Below are 23,320 nucleotides of genomic sequence, written 5' to 3'. Positions count from 1 at the left end.
AAAAGTTACAACATTTAAAAAATGTTAACATTTTAAAATATAGCATAAAAACTTATATGTAAATATATTGCACAGATAAATATGTTTCACAGATAAATATGTTTCACAGAATACTTAATTTTTATGAAAAGAGATTTTTTACTTACTTAATCGACCGTTCACTGATGATAAAATTTTCATCAAAGCCTGTCTTGTTCCAAATGTTAATCAGCTCCCTTATGATGCACACACCACAACTGCATTTAAGCTTGCCTGTACTCCCCAGAGGACATCCAATTTTGGATGACAATGTTTTGATTGCAGTTGCATGACTCCGGTTAATCCAGTAAATTCTGCGACAAATATCTGGAGAGGGTACCCCATCTCCACAATATCTATTTGGAGAAAATATCTGGAGAGGGTACCCCATCAGATAATCAATTCTTCTTCCTTTAGCTTTTCCAACATATCCTGCACTAGCCATATTTAATATTATTTTCTATATTATAAAATACAACAGAATTGATCACAAAATAGACAATGTTTTTAAATATATTTTACATATATATAAAAATTGTTATTAAGAAATTAAATTTATTTTACTCAAATTAGAATTAAGTAGCAGTATACAGTATATACTGCTACTGTTTCTCAACATCCTAATAACTGATAGTTTAATGAAAACTTTTTTCTTGTATTTTTAAATATATTTGCGGAGTTTTAATCATAAAATGTAAAAAAAAACTCTGCAAACTCTTTGAAATATATATGAAACTATTTTCTAAAACACCTTCTTCAGCTTAGCAATGACTTTAAGCCCAAATAAGGAGGACACCCTAATATATATATATATATATATTTATGTGTATATATAGATCTATAGTTTGTTGTCTTTGGGAAGAGCGGAAGGAAAAAAGTAATTCTTACGCCAACACATACATCACTTTTAATTACTTTTGACTTTCGCCCAACATTTGCGTGCTGTCAGAAAGTAAAAGCCATTAATTTAATTACAAATTAATCGTTTTTTTAAAAAAGCCGCAAAAACGCAAATTTAATTGATCAGAATGTTTTTTAAAACATTCTGAATGTTTTTTATTTTGTTTTTTTTAATAAAATGTTTTTATTTTTATTTTTTTTACTGTAAATCATGCACGGAGTGCTGCTACATCGACTATCTTATAGCCTGACTCGTTAGGGAGTGCTGCTACATCGACTGACAAATAGCCTGACTTGCAAGGGAGTGCTGCTATATTGACTGATAAATAGCCTGACTCGCAAGGAAGTGCTGCTATATTGACTGACAAATAGCCTGACTCGCTAGGGAGTGCTGCTACATCAACTGACAAAAAGCCTGACTCGCAAGGGAGTGCTGCTACATCGACTGAGAGTTTGGTTGGGGTTGGCAGTCTGTCAATTAAAAAAATAAAAAAATCCGGTCTTGCATTTTAACTTTTACTTTTTGTCAACAAAATATGGAAGAAAACTTTCAGACAACAATTAAGTGTATATACATATATATATATATATATATATATATATATATATATATAATATATATATATATATATATATATATATATATATATGTATATACATATATATATATATATATATATATATATATATATATATATATATATATATATGTATGTGTATATATATATATATATATGTATATATATATATATATATATATATATATATATATATATATATATGTATGTAAATATATAAGTGCTTATGATGAAGAAAATCACCAAGCATGTTATATCATGCTCGTATTTTTATAATATGTTGTCATGCGCGCTTGGGGTCAGGGCCATGAGAGTGATCTTGAAATTTGAAAATTGCGGAAGACTGTGTTTATAAAAAGCTTTCTATTTGTTATATGACTTTTATTTGTCAATGTTTGAAGTAGTATCTACAACAGCACATTTATACTACTTCAACAATGTAGTTTTTTATACTTCCTAACTTCTTGTTTTTTATTTGCGCCAGATCGCTATTTTCCTAAACTATTAATGGTAATAAAAAAGAGCAACCAAACTAAAATGCAAGTGCTTAACAAGTTCTTATAGTAGTATTGAAGAATAAGTTTGTGGCTAAAATTTTTTGCTTTCGTTGTTTTGATATGTATTTAAAACGCTGTTGACCTAATATTTACGCTTAACAGTTTTTATATTTCTTGATATTTTTTTAATAATTAATTTTTTTCGTAAATTAATTAATAACTATTAAATATATTTTTTTATAATTTTTTATTTAAATAATGCTTTTTTTTATCATCAAAAATTTAGTAGATTATAACATAAGAATATTTTGAAATTCTTCTTAAAAACTATTAGTTGTAAGTTAAACAACAGATTTTCCCCTCAACTATTGTCAGCGGGCTTTTTTCTTTTTCATTTTCGAAACTGAATGCTGCTAACTCGTCAGTCATATCTTTATCAGCACTGTCTATTTTATTGTCGTCATTGATTTTCAACAGAATTCTTTTTTTAATGACGCAGTTTTAACTTATGTTTTTAACTAATGACGCTTACGTAACGTACGTAACTTGATTTGGAATTAATGATGCTGTTGTCGTATAGCCATCTGGGTTATCAACCTGAAGTAATCGTCTCTTATTCAAATAAATATCTTTTGCTCGCTTTTTTATGAGGATTATTTCTTCTTTTGACCAGCTTCCATGGTTTCCTAATATCATAATGCTATTATTTAGCCTATCGTGACTCATGGATAAGCGTTGATCTGATAATATGCTAGTAACTGTGCTAAACATTTGCTCCACGCTTGAGTTTGATTCGGAAATCGTTAAAATAATTGATATAACTTTTAATAAATTAGGAAACTTTGACTTTTTGTACAAAATTCTCCAAATTTCTCCAAATTTCTCTTGTCTGGCCATTGCGTACCATTGCTTCAAGATTTGTTCTTGCATGAATCAAAAATAGTTTCCATTCTTGAATAATTAACTTTTGATTAAAATTGGAATGTTCCAATGGTGTTTTGAATTTTGTGGACAAAAACTTTATTTCGTCCACACCAAACTCTTTGTTATCAGTCCAGTTCTGTGGGTCGACGATTCGCATGGCGTGATTAATCTCAGACTCTTCCTTTATGCTAATAAACCTGCTGTTTAAAGTATTTATAAGTCTGGGTATAACATTTCTCTTAATATTTCTGACTGAGCATAATGCTTGATCTACATCAACCGAAGTCATATCTAAATTTACTATTGTATATTTCCTATTACTAGGATGTTTTCGTTTGTCCCCAACTTTATTAAACTGACCAGACAGTGTTTCAGGTAAGTTATGTTTGCCATCAACAACCATGTAATGCGATACATAGCTATCTAAAAATTCTAAATCCGTATCAATTTCTTCGAGCTTCAATTCCAGTTCAAAATTTGTCCAGTTGATTGTAGCAAAAGTATCATGCGGCAACAGTTCATTTGCTTCAAACACTTTCGATGCTGGCACAATGACCTCTAGCAAATCACAATAAACGGCAACAGTGCAAAGAAAATTATATGATTTAAATTTCTTTAGTAACCATTGGAGCTTCGCTTTTGTAGTTGGAGGGTTTTCCCGTTCATTTACGTAGTTCTCGTAGGCCACTATAAAAGCTGGCCATGACTCCAATAAATTCTTAAAAGTTCTTAAATGATGCCCGAAAAACCTCGTTCCTGTTAGTTTTGGTAGACTGTAATGCATAATGACTAAAATATCTACTTTAATTTAATATTAACAAATTAAATGGTTTGCATTTATCTAAGAAAACAAAAAGCAACCAAATAAGCTAAGAAAGGTTATTTTGGAATGTGTTTTTACACTAAAGTGAGAAACTAAAATAAATTACGATAAATTACAATTTACCTAAAGCTGCAGATGCATTTAATACTTCTTGTTTTGTTTTTCCAGAATTTCGAAGCAAATAGGAATTTGTCTACTTTCTTAAATTTGAATATCTCGCAAAAAACCTCTTTAACTGCCAGTTCATTTCTATGGTTGACACAATGAACTGGAAGTACCCATTCTCTATCTGCCTTTATTTGTGTTATGATACCACGATGTTTTGCCAAAGTTTACACATGCCCGTCTAACATTATACTGACTAATCTTTTTTATAATCTTGTTTAAATTCCGCGATTTCAAAAATATTATTGATTCCCCTGACAAAGGAGTCTGCATCTACTTCACCAAACCTTTTCATATCAAGTAGATTAAGAACCATATAAAAAGGAGAGCCACCTCGTTCGATTCTTGCCAAAACTAACTCTTTTTCTTTCTTGGTTTTCCGAGCTTGGCTATTATTGCACAGAATTGAGAAGAATTGAGTATCTTTCAGGATATTGGCGCATTTTTCACGCACAGCCATCGCATTACATTTTACGAATTTGCGTCATTTTCTTTACGTTTAATTGTACCACTACCATTGATCTTACAGCTTTTTACCTAAACATGTATATAATTTATTGTACTTATTGATCTAAAGCTACATATACAATAGATTAGTAAAAACTACCAAGTTGGAAGCATGTAAAGCAACTATTGCTAATTATTATTATGTTAAACTAAATTTGAAATACTAAACATATCGATACTTACAATAACAGCAAAGTTTTTGTGTGACATAGTTGGTTAAAGGGCCATTTCATACGCACAGTTTACAAGTCGCATATACGCATCATCCGTTGAAACTTTTAAAGAAGATGATTTGACATTTGTATCTAAGAAACAAGAGAATATCGCAGTTACAAAAATACATTTTTTCCTCAAATGTTTACCTAATGTGGTAACTATCTTAAGTGAATGATAGCAAATGACAATTTAACAACAATTATTTTGGTTAATATTTTACATTTTATAGTTTATGTATACTTATATCTATATTTATAAAAGTACACATTTTTACTGATCAATTTATATCGTTTAAATCATTTTCTATAATATATTTTATATAATATAAACATCGGTTTGCTTTAGTATGAAACTGAAAATAATAGAAACATAATAGAAAATGATAGAAGAATAGAAACATAATAGAAAATGATAGAAGAATAGAAACTTAATAGAAAATGAAAAAACAATAATAAAAAAGTGTTAACAATTTTTAACTAACGTTACGTTACGTAAGCGTCATTAGTTAAAAACATAAGTTAAAACTGCGTCATTAAAAAAAGAATTCTGTTGAAAAAAAGAATGCTGTAACATTGCTCAAAAAAAAGACTATTTTACTTAATTAAGTTCTTTTTATGTAAAGTTTTTAATTTTTTTCTCTTTTATTTACATATTTTTCAAGTTAACATTTTTTTAACTTTATTTTAGTTTAGTTTTTTTTGAGCATTTTTGAAATAATTCAACATTTAAGATTAACATAAACCTTATCATCAAGCAAACGTGTAAATACTTGTTGGCCAAATTGTCGAAACAAAATATAATAATGGTGTGCAATAGCATGCCTTCCTGGTCAAGCCTGCAACAAACAACACTTAAGCCCAGCTTAAATTTAAGAAATTAGAATCTGGTAATATAAAATAAAAATTCTTTATTTCAAAGATAATAAATTATTATTACCTTAGAGAATTTTGTCTTTATTCCATTGGTTGAGGTTACACATCGCTCATTTGAAGGTTTCTCGCTCTCACATCTTATTGCAGTAAGGTGAGATGCTTTTTCTAAATGTCTTCAAATTGTGTGGTTTGTCACAAAGTTTGTCCCATCGATAAACCGTAAAGCACCTTGTCATATCAAGCCTTTACAACCTTGTAATGCTGCTTCCCTATTTCTTGTACAAACTTTGCAGTATATTTCAATAACGTATGTAATTCCATCGTTAATTTCAGTTCTAAAGCCTATTACCTCTTCAACTTTCCATTTCATAAATGTTAACAACATTACTTTGTTTCCTTTTGATATCCTTGATTGCGGACATTCTTAACAGCAGAATCATTTTTAATCAGTTTAAGATAAATACTAATTAATAAAAAACCTATACTATATACAAAACTGAATTTTAAAAAATCTCCATTATGAAAATTTATTTTTATTATAAACGATGTGTGGAATATTATTAACAATAAATCAAATAAGTCTTACTTAACGTTTTTACAAAATTAAAATATTCAGAAGCTTTATTTTTTTATATAGTTGTTTCCTACTTTTCTATTCCCATTTCATTTGCACATTTTTATATTCACATTGTGTTTCCACGCGCACTTGGTTAAAATAGTTAACATTCCATTATTGAAATTAGCTGTAACGACTTCAAACTGTTCATTAATTATGTTAGTGCAAAACGGAAAAATGCTGACAAAACAGCAAAACAGAAATGTGCAGAAAGCGAGTGACGTAATACTTATATTTTATATAGGTACTTCGTATAAGGATATAAGTATAAGGAAGGCGGAGTTTTACTGTTAAATCAACAAGTTTCTTCATTACCTAAAAAATTTAAATACAAATATTTTATAAAAAAACCATAAAAAAGCTTATCATTTTTTTCCGTCCCAAACTTTTGAACAAGTGTAATTTTATACTCTCGTTTTAAGCTGAGCGAGCGTTGTTTATCGTGCCTTGAAGGTTAAAAAATACCGTTTACTTGCGTGTTTTATGAGCGCGGTGCGATCACGCCCGCCTCATCACAAACCCTGATATATATATTTATATGTATATATGTATATATATATATATATATATATATATATATATATATATATATATATATATATATATATATATATGCATATATATATATATATATATATATATATATATATATATATGTATGTATATATATATGTATTTATTGAAAATTGAAAACTTATTTCTCGTATTTCTAAATATGTTTGCGGAGTTTTAATCATAAAATGCAAAAAAAAACTCTGCAAATTCTTTGAAATATATATGAAACTATTTTCTTTGAGCCCAAATATTTTTATGGTGGTCTACTGGGACCAAATAAGGAGGACACCCTAATATATATATATATATATATATATATATATATATATATATATATATATATATATATATATATATATATATATATATATATATATATATATATATATATATATATATATGTATATATATGTATGTATGTATGAATGTATGTTTAAATAAGCACTCTGTCCTCACTCTAGAATTTTTTTATATCAATTTTTAAGGACTAAAAAATTTCAAATAACAAATAGTTATTTGTCAAGAGAAAACAGTTTAAATCAATTACTTTATTTGTAACTACGACAGCAACAAAAAATGTACAAATGAATGCAATAAACTATTAAAAACCAAAAAAAAAAGTTTTTGTTTTGATCTGGTGGGATAAAGAAATAATTTAGAATAATTAATAACAAGAGATAATACTGAACTCAACATGTGTCTACAGAATAAAACTCAAGATCATAGAAGAGGACAAAGGAGATATGAATTTAATTTTTGTATTTTATTTCACTAAGTTCAGTTATTAAATCATTTAACAAGCTATTTTATTCTATGTAATTTTTTACGCAGGCTGAAAAATTCTCCAATACATTTTTTTTTCAATACACAGCCAATTTTTCAAAACCATGGAGGATCTCGATCATAAGATGGTTTAGAGAACAATGAAACATGTATAGATTCATCAACTACAAATGTTTCTGTAACTTCTAAAATACCTAAGTGTTGATTATTTTCAAACTTAAAAAAATATGTATTTGTAATTATATATTTTGAGCTGATACCCTTCAAGTTTAAAATTATTTAAGTCATATAAACAGTGAGTTTCATTGATTTCTATAAATATAAATTCATCCTGATTATTTGATAGATGACAGACAGGCGTTGGCTTTCTACATTTTGATGTAGTGGGATATACTGATGGTGGTATTTTTTCAGTCAAGCAATAAATATTTGGAACAGGATTTAAATCCCAAACTAACATTACTCTTTTGCCAGTTCTTAAATATTTTTCTTCAAAATGTTTAACACAAATAGCCAAATTTTTACTGGGCTCCCATTACTTTCGATTGATAAATAGTACCCACTGTTAAAATAAGTCAGGATTATTATACGGAAATCCAAAAAATGAATTTTCAGAAATAAAATCATTTTGATTCTCTTTTTATATCCAGTTTTACAATAAATTACAGCACATGGATTAACTATATTATGAATGTTTAAATAAATAATATTAAAAGACATTTAAGAAAGTCCAAAAGTTACCCTTCTAATTCTTCTAATTTTTTAAAGATATCCAGCTGTGTAATTATAGTAGGCCATGAACATACATATTTTTTTGCCCACCAACACTTCTAGAGATTAAGGTGCACTGTTGTAAAAAAATGAAATATTGCTTGATGTCATGACCCAGAAAAATCCTTTGGGGGTATGATTGTACTATCATTGGTGGTTACTAGGTTATAAGTCCCTAAATCTGGTTACACCATCCGTGTAAGAAAATCCATTTTCAAATTTTGCATAAAATCCCATTAAATACATAGCTGGTAAGTAACTAACAAAGTTGGTTTTAAGAATTTTTATTCATCCCAAAAACATAACAAAAATATTAATGCAGTAAATTCACTGGTAAATAACAATTCTTCAATTCTTACAAAGCAAAGTTTCAATCCTAGTTATTTTTTCCTGAGAAAAACGTCAAAACTTGTAATATTCCTAATCCATTTTTTTGCTGTTGAAGTCTGATGCATCTTTGCAGTCTGTCTTTATATTCTGGGTGGTTGCTTGGTCTCTTGTACCTTTGCCAATTGTTTCTGAAAAGATGATGGGGTGCTTCAGTTGCTTGCTCTTAATAAATTCCCAAAGAGCTATTATGGCGTAGGATGAATTGTGGAACATGGTAAATGACAAAATGAACCTTGGGAGTGATGGTGGTGCCCTGAAGTTGTAAATAGGAGACTCTGAACTGCTCAATTCTTTCAGCATAGCTGTAATCAAGAGTATTGCCAAAACAACCATGGACAACACCATTGAATTTTCTTAGTGTGTCAATAAAGGGAACAGCTGGAACGAAAGAGTGCTGCTGGGCTAATCTCTCCAAAACATCCACATTCTTCACTGTAGAAGATGATTTATGACACCAAGCAATAGATGAAGCTCCATGGGTGGAAGAACATCAAGAACAAAAGATGCATCTGAGGCATTGATGATGGGTTCATAAACGGAGTTTCTGAATAAACTTGCTTTCTTGATGTTAGCATCAGTCGCAATGAATGCCTGATAATCTCTTCTGATTGATCCAAAAGTTCTCAGAGATCCACACTTAGCAAGATCTTTTGATGAAATGTCACACCAAGAGTATGGGTGTGCACTGGAATGTGCTTGTAGACCACAAATGATGTTTGCCAGCTTCATATATCACAGGACAAAATAAAGGAATGTTTTTCAATGTTCAGCAGATCAAAAACTTGCTTGACATTGCTATAGTTTTCCTGGAGATTTTCAGAAATGGCAATCAGTAACTGACACTTAACACCAGAATCTTTGGCCAGAGTATTGGTGAGAAGTCGTTTTGGTGGCGGAGATTTTAAAACTGAAACTTTTTCCATGATTCCAAAGCTTACTTTTAGCAAACCACCACCACCATCCACTCCCAGCTTCATAATGTAGTCATCAGAGAGGTTTCTAGTTTCAAGAACTTGCTGATAAAGAGCTTTTAAGTCTTTGCAGTGAATGACAAGTTTATCCACCTGATTTGTGCCCTTGCAACTTTGATCCAAGTTTTGGTAAAATGACTTTCAAGTTTTTTGCTCAACTGGTCAAACTTAGAGAGGAAGTTCTTTTCTACAATCCGACTTGAAACAACTTGATTTAGTGTTGACACCAGCTTTTTCACACCAGAATTGGACAGCCCTGTGTTGTGTTGCATATAAACAAGATCTTTTGCTGTCAGTTTTGGTTCTTTATTGAAAAGTCTTCTTGCTCATAAAGATGAACCTTTGAAATAGTTAAGAAAGATTTTACATTATTATGCATTACATAGACTTAAAATATGAAGCTAAAACTTTAAATGTCTAATACAATGTTACCTGGAAGAACTGGAATAGAGTGGCCTCCTATTCCCTCTGGTCTGCTAAGAAGAACTGTTCCATGGGGTGAAGCTTCCTTGTTGGCAATGACTGATGCTGCAACTCTTTCAGCTGCTAAAGAGTCCTTTGACACAACTTCTGCTAAATTCTTTCACAAAGTGGACTTTGAGCAACTGTGTGGAAGACCCTTGCCAACTATTAAAAAGCATTGAGAACATCTTCTTTTAACTGAGTTCTGGTTTGCTTTAGGTTTTTGGGTTGCCATGACTGAATGTGGGGAATTGTGCTTTGCTTTGCCAACTGAGCAAATTAAACAATCACAAACTGAATCTCTTGTAACTCGACAGACTTTGATATTGGAGAAGCCAAACAGCTGTAGTTAAGTTTGAAGCTTCCCTTCCTCAAGCCTCCTAAGGTTGGAACAGCAACACTCACAAATGCCAGTTGGGACTTTTAGATCATTAAAGTCAATTGGCTGCTTCAGAATTTGTTGCATTTTTTCTGTCATGAAGCTGGTTAAAAAGCGACTAGCCTTGCCAAGACACAAGAAGCAAACAGTCTTTTTGTTCTCTTCTGGGTTTTTGCTCGATTTGGCATTTTTTGTTAATTCAGATACTAAATCTATGAAAAAAATGGATTGAATAACTAATGCTCAAGCTTTTTCTGAGAATTTTATCATAATAATTTATAAAAAAGCAAGTTCGATTTTTTTCTTAAATTTTTTTGGTACAAATAACTTGTCTTTTTTAAATTAAAAAAAGCTCCAATTTTTTTTTCTTACCAAAACAACTTAGTTAACACAATCTGTCAAAATTTATAAAGTGGATGAAAGTAAAAGATATAAAAAATTAAGTTTTATTGCTCTAGAGTTAAATATTTTGTAGTATTTTTAATGCGATTTTATGCAAATTTGAGAATGGATTTTCTTCCACGGACGGTGTAACCAGACTTTGGGACTTATAACCTAGTAACCACCAATGATAGTACAATCATACCCCCAAAGGATTTTTCTGGGTCATGACATCAAGCAATATTTCATTTTTTTACAACAGTGGGTGGTGTTCTATGTCATAGTTAAAGAAACATCAGCTTTTTTGTTTGCAAAATTGCCTAATGTTGATTTGGTTTTCAATTTCAACCATCAAAGTAAATAAAGATAAAAGACTTATTTTTTGAAGTATGACATCAATTTTTAAAAAAAAACTTAGTATGACATCATCAATTTTTAAAAAAAAACTTAGTATGACATCATCAATTTTTAAAAAAAAACTTAGTATGACATCATCAATTTAAAAAAAAAAACTTAGTATGACATTATCAATTTTTAAAAAAAAACTCAGTATGACATCATCAATTTTTAAAAAAAAACTTAGTATGGCAAAATATCTTAAAATGAAAAAATCTATTTTCAATTTTTTTTTCCTTTTTTTTCCTTTTTTTTCGGCAATGCCGACCTAACCGTCGACCTAAAAGTGTTTGAGGTTGGCATTTCTATGGTAACCCTTGTGTGTCAATTTTTTTTTTTTTTTGCCAACCTCAATTTTTCTAATTCCGAGAGTTGCTTGTTACACTAATATAACTTATCAGGATTAGCAAAAATAAACAAAAAAGTGAATTTTAAAATGGCTAAGATGGTTTCTTCATATTAAGTTCATGCTTTTCTAATGGTCTTAATGTTTTTCTGTACCAAAATTGGTTAGGGTTGGATAAATGATGTAAAATACTTAAATGACATTCAAATAAACATGCATTTATTTTAGTATATATCTAGGTTATATTAAGCACATTCAAGACTATGAAGCTAAACTTTTCAAAAGTATTTTTTATTAAAAAACAAAGTAATCCTTTGTAACATATTCATTGCAGCAATCGAGTTGTCTTTGCATTAGATATTAGTTAACACAGAAATTTATACTTCAAGAAAATTTATTTAAATTTTTGTATATGCACAAAGAATTCAATTATGTATTTAATCAGTTTCGGTTCTATTAATTTCTTTAAATTATAAATTTATTTAATCAGTTTTTGATTATAAAATATAGTTATAATAAATAATTACAAATAAAAAATAAAAACTAATAATGATAATATATAAATAATAATTTTTGTTAGTGAGTTTGGTATTTGATGAATATTTACTTGAATTTTTAATAGATGGTCCATATAGTGTATTTGCTGGACGAGATGCAAGTCGTGGTTTAGGAATGTTTTCTATTGACGCTTCAACTGTAAAAGACGAATATGATGATTTGTCTGATTTAAATTCTATGCAGGTATTACATTATACTTACATAATGAGATTAAAAAAAAAATTTCAATATTAAAATTAATAAAAAATTTTAAATGCACAAACAAGAATGTGTTAAAATACTGCTGTTTTTTTACATATCAAAGTACTAAGTGCTATTTAAGATCATTAGATCAAGTTCTTGTCTTTCAGCTGAAAAGAATAATTTCCCAGGATGAAGTTCATTAGATATACTTTCTCAGGTTTCTCAAACGATTAAATAAAATTCTTCAGATTGAAGATCATTTATTAAAAAATTTCAAGTTTGAAAAAAAGTTGAGTAAATAAAAGCAGTAAGAATTATAAGGTGATCATGAATCCTGATCATTTCAAAGATTTAAAAATGTTAGTTTTAAATATAGAAATATAATTGGTTGTCAGTTGTGAAAAATAACTTTTTTGGAATAATGCTTCATATGGATCTTAAAAGTTCTTAAAAGTATGGAATTTTATGTTTATAGTCAGACAGTTGTCCCAACTTCATTTTTAACACAAATTAGCACATAGTCAAATTGTTTTATATAGTTTCATTTTTTTCTGCTAAAAATTTTGATTTGACTTATACAATAATATAATTATGACAATTTTATTAATGAGTTTGAGAAAAGGTCAGAATAAAAGCTAAATTATTTCAATGATTTAATATAACTATTAAAGTTTATGCCCAGCTATTAGGATCTTTAACAAAGATAAAAATATTTACCCTATTTTCAAATATTTTAAAAGTATTTACCCCATTTTAAGAAAGATAAAAATATTTTAAAGCATAGTAATCTATAATACAGCCCTCGGAATTAGGGTCAGCATTCGGCAATGCTGACCTAACTGCTGGCCCAGAAAAGTTTTTCCTAATTCTGAGGGCTGATGATATATAAATGTTGTAAAACTATTTATATTTATATATGTGTGTGTATATTCTACTTTTGTGGACTTAGGTTTGCATTGTCGTAATATACTTTACACTTTTATTTTTAAAATATGGATTTTAATCCAGACAGTTTTTTAGGCAAAAAAGTAAAAGAAGAGTGGAATTTTTTTTAGTATTAAATGTCCTGTGTGTAAGTTGTATCTGGCCAAACCCTAACCCTCAGTTCATGTATACATTTATATTTAAGTACATGTTTGATAATAAAATACAGCCCTATGTTGTTTTTTAATTTGCCCTATGTTGCCCCATTGTTGCCTGAACCAATTGGTAAATGGTTCATTATAAATTTCCTAAGTTCCAAGAGATAAGAATGAGCGACAATCTGGTTGGCCAACTATAACAACATAAAGATTTGAACATTTGTTAATTCATTTATTGAAACATGACAAAAAATATCATCAACCGTGGTCTGACATAAGTTGAACAATACATCTGGATTAAATATGAGTGCAAGAACTGTCTGAAGAGTTCTTCACAGAATGAATTATATGTGGCAATCTGCATGCAAGAAACCGAGATTTCAAATAACAGCAAAAAGCAAAGATAGTCTAAAGATAGTCTAGACATTTTTTGAATAAGTAAAATCTCCCTGTTAATGCAAAGAGAAATATTTGAAATCTTGGGAAGATGGAGAACCATCACCAACAAGCAGAGAACCTTTTCAGTAAAAAAGGGCTAAAGGAAAGCACATATAAAAAGCATTAGGCAATTCAAGCCTGTTTTTATGACAAATAGGTGAATTAATATGTAAGTAGATACCCAGGCATGTGTTTGAGTCTTTGGGAATCAAAAGATCAGCTAGCCATCAACAATAAGATTCAAAGATAAAAATCTGAATTAAAGTTAATAAAAAACCACAAACATTTGTAAAAATTGTAACGTAAAGTATATTTTTAGGTGCAATATCATGTTTGAAATTATTAAAGAATTTGACGCAATCATATATAGTGCATAACACCCTAAGCAAAAAACTATACAGTTGCCTTTGTCCTTTCAATTAATCTAAAGTTGATACAAAGGGAATTTTTTTAAACCTTAACAATGTACAACAAAAGCACTAATGGAACACCATCAATATTATACATGACACTTCTAATGTTATAGCTGATGGAATCAGCCTCTCTGAGATCTACACAGAGTTTGGAAAACTTTTCTACGAGCCGGTCTCAGAATGATTAAACTGAGTTTTAGAGCTGTGCCATTAAAAGGTGATAACAGAAGGAGTTTCATTACCACTACCAAGGAGACACAAGCAAAAACCCATGAGTAGCAAGCCTTCCCAGGAGACATGCAGTTTTTCGTCTCGTGTGTCCACGCATAAGTTTTTTATTTTAGACAACTTGGCCATTGGCAAAGTTGCAAGTTTTATTATATTAGGCATTTTATTACTTTGTGAAAAAAACTATGTTTCACAAACAAAGAAAGCAAAACTAACAAAATAGAAAATTAAAATAAATTTAAATAGAAAAAAGTTTAAGAAAAGTTGATAATTTTAATAATTTGTGTACTGATCAGCGTGGAAAGTAATGGCCATTCAACAGTCAACGATCGCCTGAAATGACGAAAATTGCTATTTTGACCTCCCAAAATGAATTCTTATTGATCATTATTGACCGTTTGAAAAAAATCAGAGTTTTAAAAATAAGGTTTTAAAAATAATCATGATGTCATTTGGAAAATGCATATACTTAAATTTCATAAATTCATTTAAATTTTAAATAAGCAATTAAAATAGTTTTATTGTTTACAACATACTTTAATTTTCTTCGTAGACGAATTTGTGACAAACTATATCTTTCTTTTTTTTTTTTGCTTCACATTTAAATTACTTCAATATTTCTGTAGGTTAAAAACCTCTTTTTCATGAATGATTGAAGTTCATATTTTATTATTGTTTTAATAAAAATATTTATTATATTATTTTTATAATAATATAAAAATATAATAACCACTGTATTTGACTTCCCGGGAAGGTTTGATTTATATATATTTAGATCTACTAGAAAGTTCTGTCTGTTTTCTGAACAAAATAAAATACAAATTTTTGATATAATCTATAAACTTTATTGAATAATATAATTGCCATTATTTTAAATGACATCTTGCCAGCAAGATTGTAATTTTATATATCCCATTTTTGAAAAACGTTTATTCTTTGATTCAAAAAATTGAACTAGTGCTTGTTTGATATCTTTTTCGTTTTCGAATTTCTTGCCATTCAAGAATTTTGTTAAAATAAAAACTTTTTCTTGGATTTTTGCCTAAATCATCCATTTGCTGACAATACTCAGAATAAAGCTTTTCGTTCAGTTTTGAAAGTTCATTATGTATTGGTCTTTGAATGTCTCACTATATGCACAGCATTCTGTTATTCAGAGTCAAATGTGGTTTAGATGTAGAAGGGCTAGGTTTTTCGGGTTCACAATATGCCCTTTTTTTACAATATTTTTGTAAGTAATCCATTTCCCATCCCCTGTTCTCATCCTGTTCATGAATGGCTCAGTTCTGTTTCAAGCATATAGAGATGTGCGTATGACAGCTCGACCATCCAAATTCTTCTGACTTAATTCATGTGGCACCTATCTTGAATATTTCCATACTAATCCTATCTTTTGAATAAGATCTGAAATAGTTTGCTGAGCTGATTTAGTGCTTGAAGATATTTTTTATCACGTTCAAAAAAAACGTTTAGCAAATAAAAATGAAATTCCATCAAACTCTAATAACCTTCCTACAATTTCTTTACCATGGATACCAATAATATCTCCCAGACTTAGAAGAATATTCAGAAAAGCTGGTTACAGAACTGTTTTTAAGTCAAATGCTAACCTAAAAACGCTATTAACGTCTAGAAATAAATCAAAATTACCACGCAACAGCCAACCTGGAACCTATTTAATTAAGTGCAAATGCTCCAAAGTGTCGGTGAATCAAAACTTCAAATAAGAATAAGGGTTCAACAACACCAAAAATTTTTGACTGAAGGCAAGTTAAACCAGTCTGCATTAGCTTTGCATAAAGTAAATTGTGATGAGGATATTGAATGGGATAGGGCGGAAACACTTAAAGTTGAGGATAAGAAATTTGAGAGAAAAGTCCGTGAAGCCTTGGAGATACAAAAACATCAATGTTCTCCAATGTACGGTGGTATGAATTTGGACAATATGTTAAAACAAGTTTTTGGACTTCATTTTTTTCATACTTACGTAAAAGAAGCCATTATAAAGGTGACGTCAAAATTTAAAAAATTTTTGTTGTTATTTAACGGTTACAAATTTTGTAATTATATTATATTATATGCTGATGATCCCGGTGCCTATAATCCGGCGAAAATTTCAAATAAATAATTTAGTATTGAGAGAATTCGTATTATTTGATGTTTTAAATTAGTTTTTTTATATATATATATATATATATATATATATATATATATATGTAAATTATGTTAGTGTATTATATACATATATATATATATATATATATATATATATATATATATATATATATGTATATATATATATATATATATATATATATATATATATATATATATATATATATATATATTTATATATTTATATATTTAATATAATATATATATATATATATTTATATATTTGATATAATATATATTTAATATAATATACATTATATATATATTTTATATATATATTTTATTTTATATATATATAACACGGCTCTATATAAAAATAATTACTTTAGCATTTATTGTATTAATTTAGATGGAGTCAGTTTTGGAGTGGGAAATGCAATTCCGAGATAAGTACACCTGCGTTGGAAAATTATTAAAACCCGGAGAAAAGCATTGTAATTATAAAGCCGAAGAGTCAGAGGATGAAGGAAAAACAGAAAGTGAAAAGAAAAGTGATTAATTTGAAAAATGATATAATGCAAATGTGTTCACTATCACTGTATCCTTGTCGATTGCAAATACTTAATATAACTAACATCTATTTCTTTAAGAAAGTTCATTATAATTTATTTCAGTTTAACAAGACTTACTGTTTATTTAACCTCTATCTTATCCATGCATTTTATTATTTTTAAAAAACTATTTTCTTCGTTATAAAAAAGCAAATTATAGTTTAAAAAATTGTTTTATTATTTAAAAAAAATTTCAATACATTTTAGAGCAATCTTTTGTTTGTGTTTCTCTTTTAGATATTTTTAGACTAAGAAATATTTGCTTACTTAGCGTAAAAGACAAAAAATGAGTCGAATTTTATACTCTTATTCGTATTTTATTATTCATTTTATATTGTTTTTTTTTTTTAAACAATAATTTTGAGACATTCTGCGTTATAGAGTTTAGATGAACCTTTTTAGCATAACTTATATACGAAACAACGAATGAATTTGCTAGATAATGTATGCAACGAACTTGTACAGAAAAATAGTTTGTTTCTAGCACATTGTTGATAAATAATATTGTAAAATATTGAAGCCAAGTTTGTGAAAGAATATTTTTAAAATTGTTAGAGCTGTTTTTATAACAATTTAGTGGTGCTGTCGCTAAACTTAGTCTAAAATCTAGAGTCATTGAGACTTAAATCTCGTCCTTAGTACGCAATATAGAATCATTAAGACTATATTTTACAACGAAAGCATTTTTATTCTTAATTTCGTCTGTTATCTTGTTATATTTTATCATTTTATTAAAGTTTACCTTTTTAACAAATATCTTTACGTGTGTTCTTATTGTTCCGGTGATAGGATCATACGCGAACGATTTTAACCTGGATGTAGAACAAGTGCTATGCTTTCCTCTCCCTTTACTCATATATACCATTTTGTCTTGTACAATAAAATTGAAAAAAACCCTTGACGTTTAATGCTTTTTGAATGTTTTTAAAGAAAGTAGCCATTGAACCTTTTTTATACTCTGTTTCCATGCGGCAGCATAAAAATTAAAGCAAATTATGCAGTAAAACTGTTGTGAATGCGACGAATATTCTTATAAACACTCTTTGAAGTCGTTTGTAGGATCAGATAAAACATGGGATACGTTTGTAGTGGCTATCTTTGATTTATAGAACTATAGGAAAAGCAGTGGCACAGTGGTTAGAGTTTTGGCTCAGAACCATGAGGTTCGTAGTTTGACGCCGGCTCCGGCCAGATAACGACATTGGTAAGGAATGAAGTATGAACATCTTAGTAATGCTCTTCCGCGTGGTAAGACCGTAAGGGTTTCATGGAGCACCTTAAATACCGCACATAAAAAAAAGTGAAGGCTGTATATAAAATTCGCTAAGATTAAGATTGGAATTTTAATATTTTTTTCTAAATAAGCTTTTTAACACTGAGCTTAGTCGCGCAACTCTACTAATGGTTATAAAAATTTGAATAGAAAAAGATTAATAATTTCAATAAGCTTTGGTATTACATTAATATTAATAATAACAGTAATAGCAATAAAATTTAAGATGTCATTACATAACAAAAATATTTATAAAGGTCGATAGGATGAATGTAATAACTTAAAATAAATATTTAGTTCATTCATAACATATTTCTAAAGTCGTTTAAAAATTGAACCTTAATTTATTCATTATTTGCACTAATTTAATTTAGAGATGGGTTCTTTTCCTATTGGTCTAGAGATCAAAAATGACCGCTTTATATATAACACATCTCTTTGCACTATAGATTGTGGCAAATTTAGTCAGGATTAGATAAATGGTAAAGAATGGCATTAAAGACATTTTTTTTTTGTATTTATAAATTTTAGTCTTAAAGTTCAATACTTTTTATTATATTCAAAGCATTTCGTAAAGTTGTTATATAACTTTGAATGAGAATTATCAGTGTACTACAGTTTCAATTCTTTTTCAAGCGGTGAAAAATTTTACCATTAGTCAATATTAACTTATTTTATAATTGTTTTTTATTAGTTAATATATCTTTGTAATTTTTTAAATGAGGTAACTTCAATATTTTTATAATCAACTGATAAAAATTTTGAACCGTGACTATCTAATGATAAACCGGTAATACAATCCGTAGTTGAAATTGATGACTAGAAAGTTTATTGTCAATAGCATTTTTTAATTTCGGTAATTTTAAACACCCATCATCTTTTATCTCAAACAAATAGAAAGGTTGTTTGTATGTAAAAAAAAATTCAACCAAGTTAAACACAGTAGACGGGCTAAGTGGTTATTACGTGAAGCAAATAATACAGAAAACATAAAAATTTTTTCAGAAGCCAATAAAGCGCGCGTTCTTCTTTGGAATTTGAACAAACGCAATCTATGTATTACTATAGTTGAGAGCCTTTTTAATTGTAGACTACGTATTATACTACGCTTATCGTACGTATTTATTTGTCTTATATACAATTATTACGCTTGTAAAAGGTTCTGACAACAAGATCAACGCAGCCTTCATTCAGAAACCCTGTTAGTATTTGTTAAAGTACTTAACTTACTACGACAAAAAGATTAAACATAACAAAAATAATAAGAAATAAAATAATACTTTTTGGAATTGAAGGAAAATTTTATATAAGCACACAACTCTATTTTTTTAAAGGTCTTTAGTTAAAGATATTTTTACTTCAGGTTATTTGAACCCCTTTTTTAGTAGAAAAATATGAGATTAAAACGGTTAAAAACGAATTAACAACCACATCATTTTCAATTTATGTATATTTATTTATTTTCTAAAGCTGTAAAACGTTCAAATAAGAAAGCTCTAAATTTTATAAAACTGATTCTTTAAAAAAATGCAAATATTGGTATTAAATAAACAGACCAAGTTGATAAGACTAAGTTAAATTAAAAATTAATAAGTTAATTTATAAATACAGATATTTAGATGTTCAGAACCAAAAAAAAAAGATAATAGTGAACCGCGTAATTAAATTAGTAATACCATATTATATGTCTTTTAGTATAATTTTCTTTTAAAGACATGAATCTACAAATAATAAATAAAATGATGAAAAATAAAATAATATGAAACTAATAATTGCAAAATTAATAAATTTTTTTTAATCTTCAGTTTAATTAAAAACGCATTTTTATATATTCGCGTTTAATTGCAAAAGTATAAGAAATTAGAATTGTGATTTACTGCTGCTGAATCAAAACAAAGTTTTGGTACACCTTTTAAAATGTCCTATAAAATACTTAAATACATACTGAAAAAAGTTATCAATATTGGAAATGGACGCTGGGATCCTCTAGACCACTTAACGTGGGTTGACCTTTATACACTTTCGGGAAAGTCATAACAAATGTGCTCAAATTAAACGAGCTAAACGGGGTTGGACTAGTTCATCGGGATCCCGTAAATTTTCCCGTTTTTGTTAACAGCATTGCAATTTTATGAAGTGTCACATGTACCGTAAAACTGGTGAAAGATTGTGAGTATTTAATGATAAAAATAGTAAAATAAAAAACCAGTGCGTCAAACAAAGGATATTTTTAAAAAGTACACCTTAAGATGTACTTTTTAATATCTTGAATATTAAATAATCACAATAACAATTGTTATCAAATTTTTTCCTTTTTTTTTTCGGCGACGTGGCTTCTCGACTCTCATCATGCCATTTGTGTGTTTTAAAAATTAAGCGTTTTCCAATTTTATGTTGTGTAATTTGTATACATTCACTTTCAACTTTTAACATATATTCTGTCAGTTAATTAAATCACTGGTAATAAGTTTAGCAAAAATGTATTAAATTTAACACTCGAATAAGGAAAATTCCGTGGAGGTGCATAAAAAACAAGGAGAACGCAACAAGATAATATTTGTTAATAAAGCAAAAAAATATTACAAAATTGAAGTTTAAACATCTCATCAGTTTTGTAACATTTTTTTTTTTTGCTTCTTTAACCAATATTATTTTGCTGCGTTTTCTTTGTTTTTCTGAACGAACGAAAAATTGATTGGTGGTGGGGTGTCACACATTCCCCCCCCCCCCCCGCCCAATACCTCTCCTCGGCGCTGGCCTTAATCATTATCATTTATGAATCCGTATGGATAAATGAATATTCACAAGGTTGTAAAATAAATTCAAAAAATTTTTTTTTTCAGAAACTATTTGTTGTGAAACTATAAGTAAGAATAATTAATTTTAAATTAGTTACATTGAACATATCAGGGCCGTTTTTGAAAAAAATTGGCAGTTTTAAAACACCAAACAAATATCTTACTAAATTTACTTAATAAAATTTTCGTGAAACATAGCTATATTTGTGTGAACAATGTTTACATAAACGAATTTATTGTTCTCCGCATATTTTTTCTATTATTACACTGCATAGGCGTATAAGCAAGCTCCTTGTTAGAAAATGGGTATCGATACAAAGATTAATAATACTTTGATAAATGGTTTAAATTTTTATTCAAAAACTAAACTTTTTTTATACAATTTTCTAGGATGTAAAGTAAAAAATAATTTTGAAACTTGTTTATAATCAACAATTTCATTGTAGTGGATATTCATGATGGCTAATGAACCAAGTCTATCGTCAGTCATCCTGGCTCTCAACCATGTTCTTAATCTTTGCATTGCTGAAAAGCTGTGTTTACATTCTGTGGACGTTATGGGTAGTGTACATCCGATCTTTAGAAGCTCAAAGAGATTAGAATATTGATTTTCATCGCAGATTTTAATGGCTTTAGCTAGAGTATTAGACCTATGTTCAGATTTAATAACAGACCATTTTCTTTTCCAAAACATCAATTCTTGATCTAAAGCTTCTGAGTTTGGAAGATCACTTTTATTCATTTCAACTAACTCCTGGAAAGCAGTAAGCTTCTCACTCCAAATTATCGAGGGAACCAAGCATAAAACCTTATCAGCAATGCAATTTGTCTTTTGGAATCGTATTTTGATTTTTGAAATGATGGTGTCGAGAAAAGGTATAATTAAGGCCCGTTTATACTCTCTGCAGACTCTCTGCAGGTATGTTATTTCTGTAGGCCTGTCTCTTAGTGATTCTGGGAATCGTTGGTTCTACAAATAATTTACTTGCCATACGAGTAGCTTGTTAGTAAATTGCATAAGTTTCTTCTTCAACATTTTTCTATTGATGGTTTAAATCGTCGATTGTTTCTTGAATGTTACTGAATGCATACCCAATATCAGTTGTGCGCCCTTGTGACCTCTCTGTTATATACGACAATGGGTGAAGTAAGCGGTACAAAGTTATAATACCAATTATGAATTCGAACTTAGTGAGTGCATTAAGGATTAAGTTGACCTCTCTTTTTCCTTGTGCGTCCCAATCCATACTAAACTCTATATTGAACTATTCTATATTAGAGTGTATTCCTAAAATAATCTCTAATGCTTCTGCCATAAATGGTATAGCTAAATAAAAGTGTTCACATGCGGCATCTCTTTCTGATCATCTTGTTTTGCACATCCCTATCAAAATCTATTTTCTTTCAGTTGATTTACAACGGATCTCTGCAACATGCTCCAGCAAACGCTCACTTTTCGGAGAGGTATTGAAATAAATGGTTATATTTCTGTATACCTCCAAAATGTTATCAATGATTGGTATCTTTGAAGTAGCAGCAATTGATAAATTCAAATTATGTGAGCTACAATATGTTACAATTGCTTTTGGTGATCCTTTTAAAATATAGCTGGCAACACCTTTTTTTACAGATCGCATATTTGGTGCGCCATCGTTACACTAGCCTCTACAAGAACTAAGATCAATTCCACTTTCGCTATAAAATTTCATCAAGCATCAAGCCCAATACGTTTGCCTGTTATCCTTTCAAGATTCAAAAAGTCAAGAAATACTTCTCTAATTTCTTTTTCTCCGTTTACGTATCTCATACATACTGATAGAATTTGTTGGTTTGCAGTTGTTACCTCGTCTGCTGAAATTGAATGATAATTTGCAGCTTTGATTTTATTAATTAGCCGCTCTTGTATACATTTCTTTCTAATTGTATCAATTAATTAATTTTGACTCTTGGGGCCAAGGTAGCTGTCATCTTTGCGAAATGGTGTTTGTATATGTGCATTAAGTTCAGTGTTATTGCGAGCTATTTCTTGCACAATTGCAAGAAAATTTAATGTGCTATCGCTTTGTAATGG

General features: G+C 28.8%; 2 protein-coding genes across 2 annotated transcripts in view; one reads left to right on the top strand and one right to left on the bottom strand.

Moving 5' to 3' along the window:
• LOC100204476 (membrane-associated progesterone receptor component 2) overlaps positions 1 to 17,728 on the top strand; it is a 33,396-nt gene extending 15,668 nt beyond the window's left edge. Inside the window, exons 2-3 of the mRNA XM_065813876.1 lie at positions 12,173 to 12,291; positions 16,977 to 17,728. Coding sequence (XP_065669948.1) covers positions 12,173 to 12,291; positions 16,977 to 17,126 — 269 coding nt within the window. The 3' untranslated portion in view covers positions 17,127 to 17,728. The remainder of the gene's footprint in view (positions 1 to 12,172; positions 12,292 to 16,976) is intronic.
• A 3,873-nt stretch (positions 17,729 to 21,601) lies between these two features.
• Positions 21,602 to 21,991, bottom strand: LOC136088239 (52 kDa repressor of the inhibitor of the protein kinase-like). The gene has a single exon (XM_065811923.1). It carries the CDS (start codon positions 21,989 to 21,991, stop codon positions 21,602 to 21,604), a length of 390 nt encoding a protein of 129 aa, XP_065667995.1.
• Positions 21,992 to 23,320: the final 1,329 nt, after the last annotated feature.

The sequence above is a fragment of the Hydra vulgaris genome, chromosome 12 (genome assembly GCF_038396675.1).
Source record: "Hydra vulgaris chromosome 12, alternate assembly HydraT2T_AEP".
Taxonomy (NCBI): domain Eukaryota; kingdom Metazoa; phylum Cnidaria; class Hydrozoa; order Anthoathecata; family Hydridae; genus Hydra; species Hydra vulgaris.
Note: the sequence above shows the minus strand (reverse complement) of the source record. Positions and strands in the feature narration are given on the sequence as shown.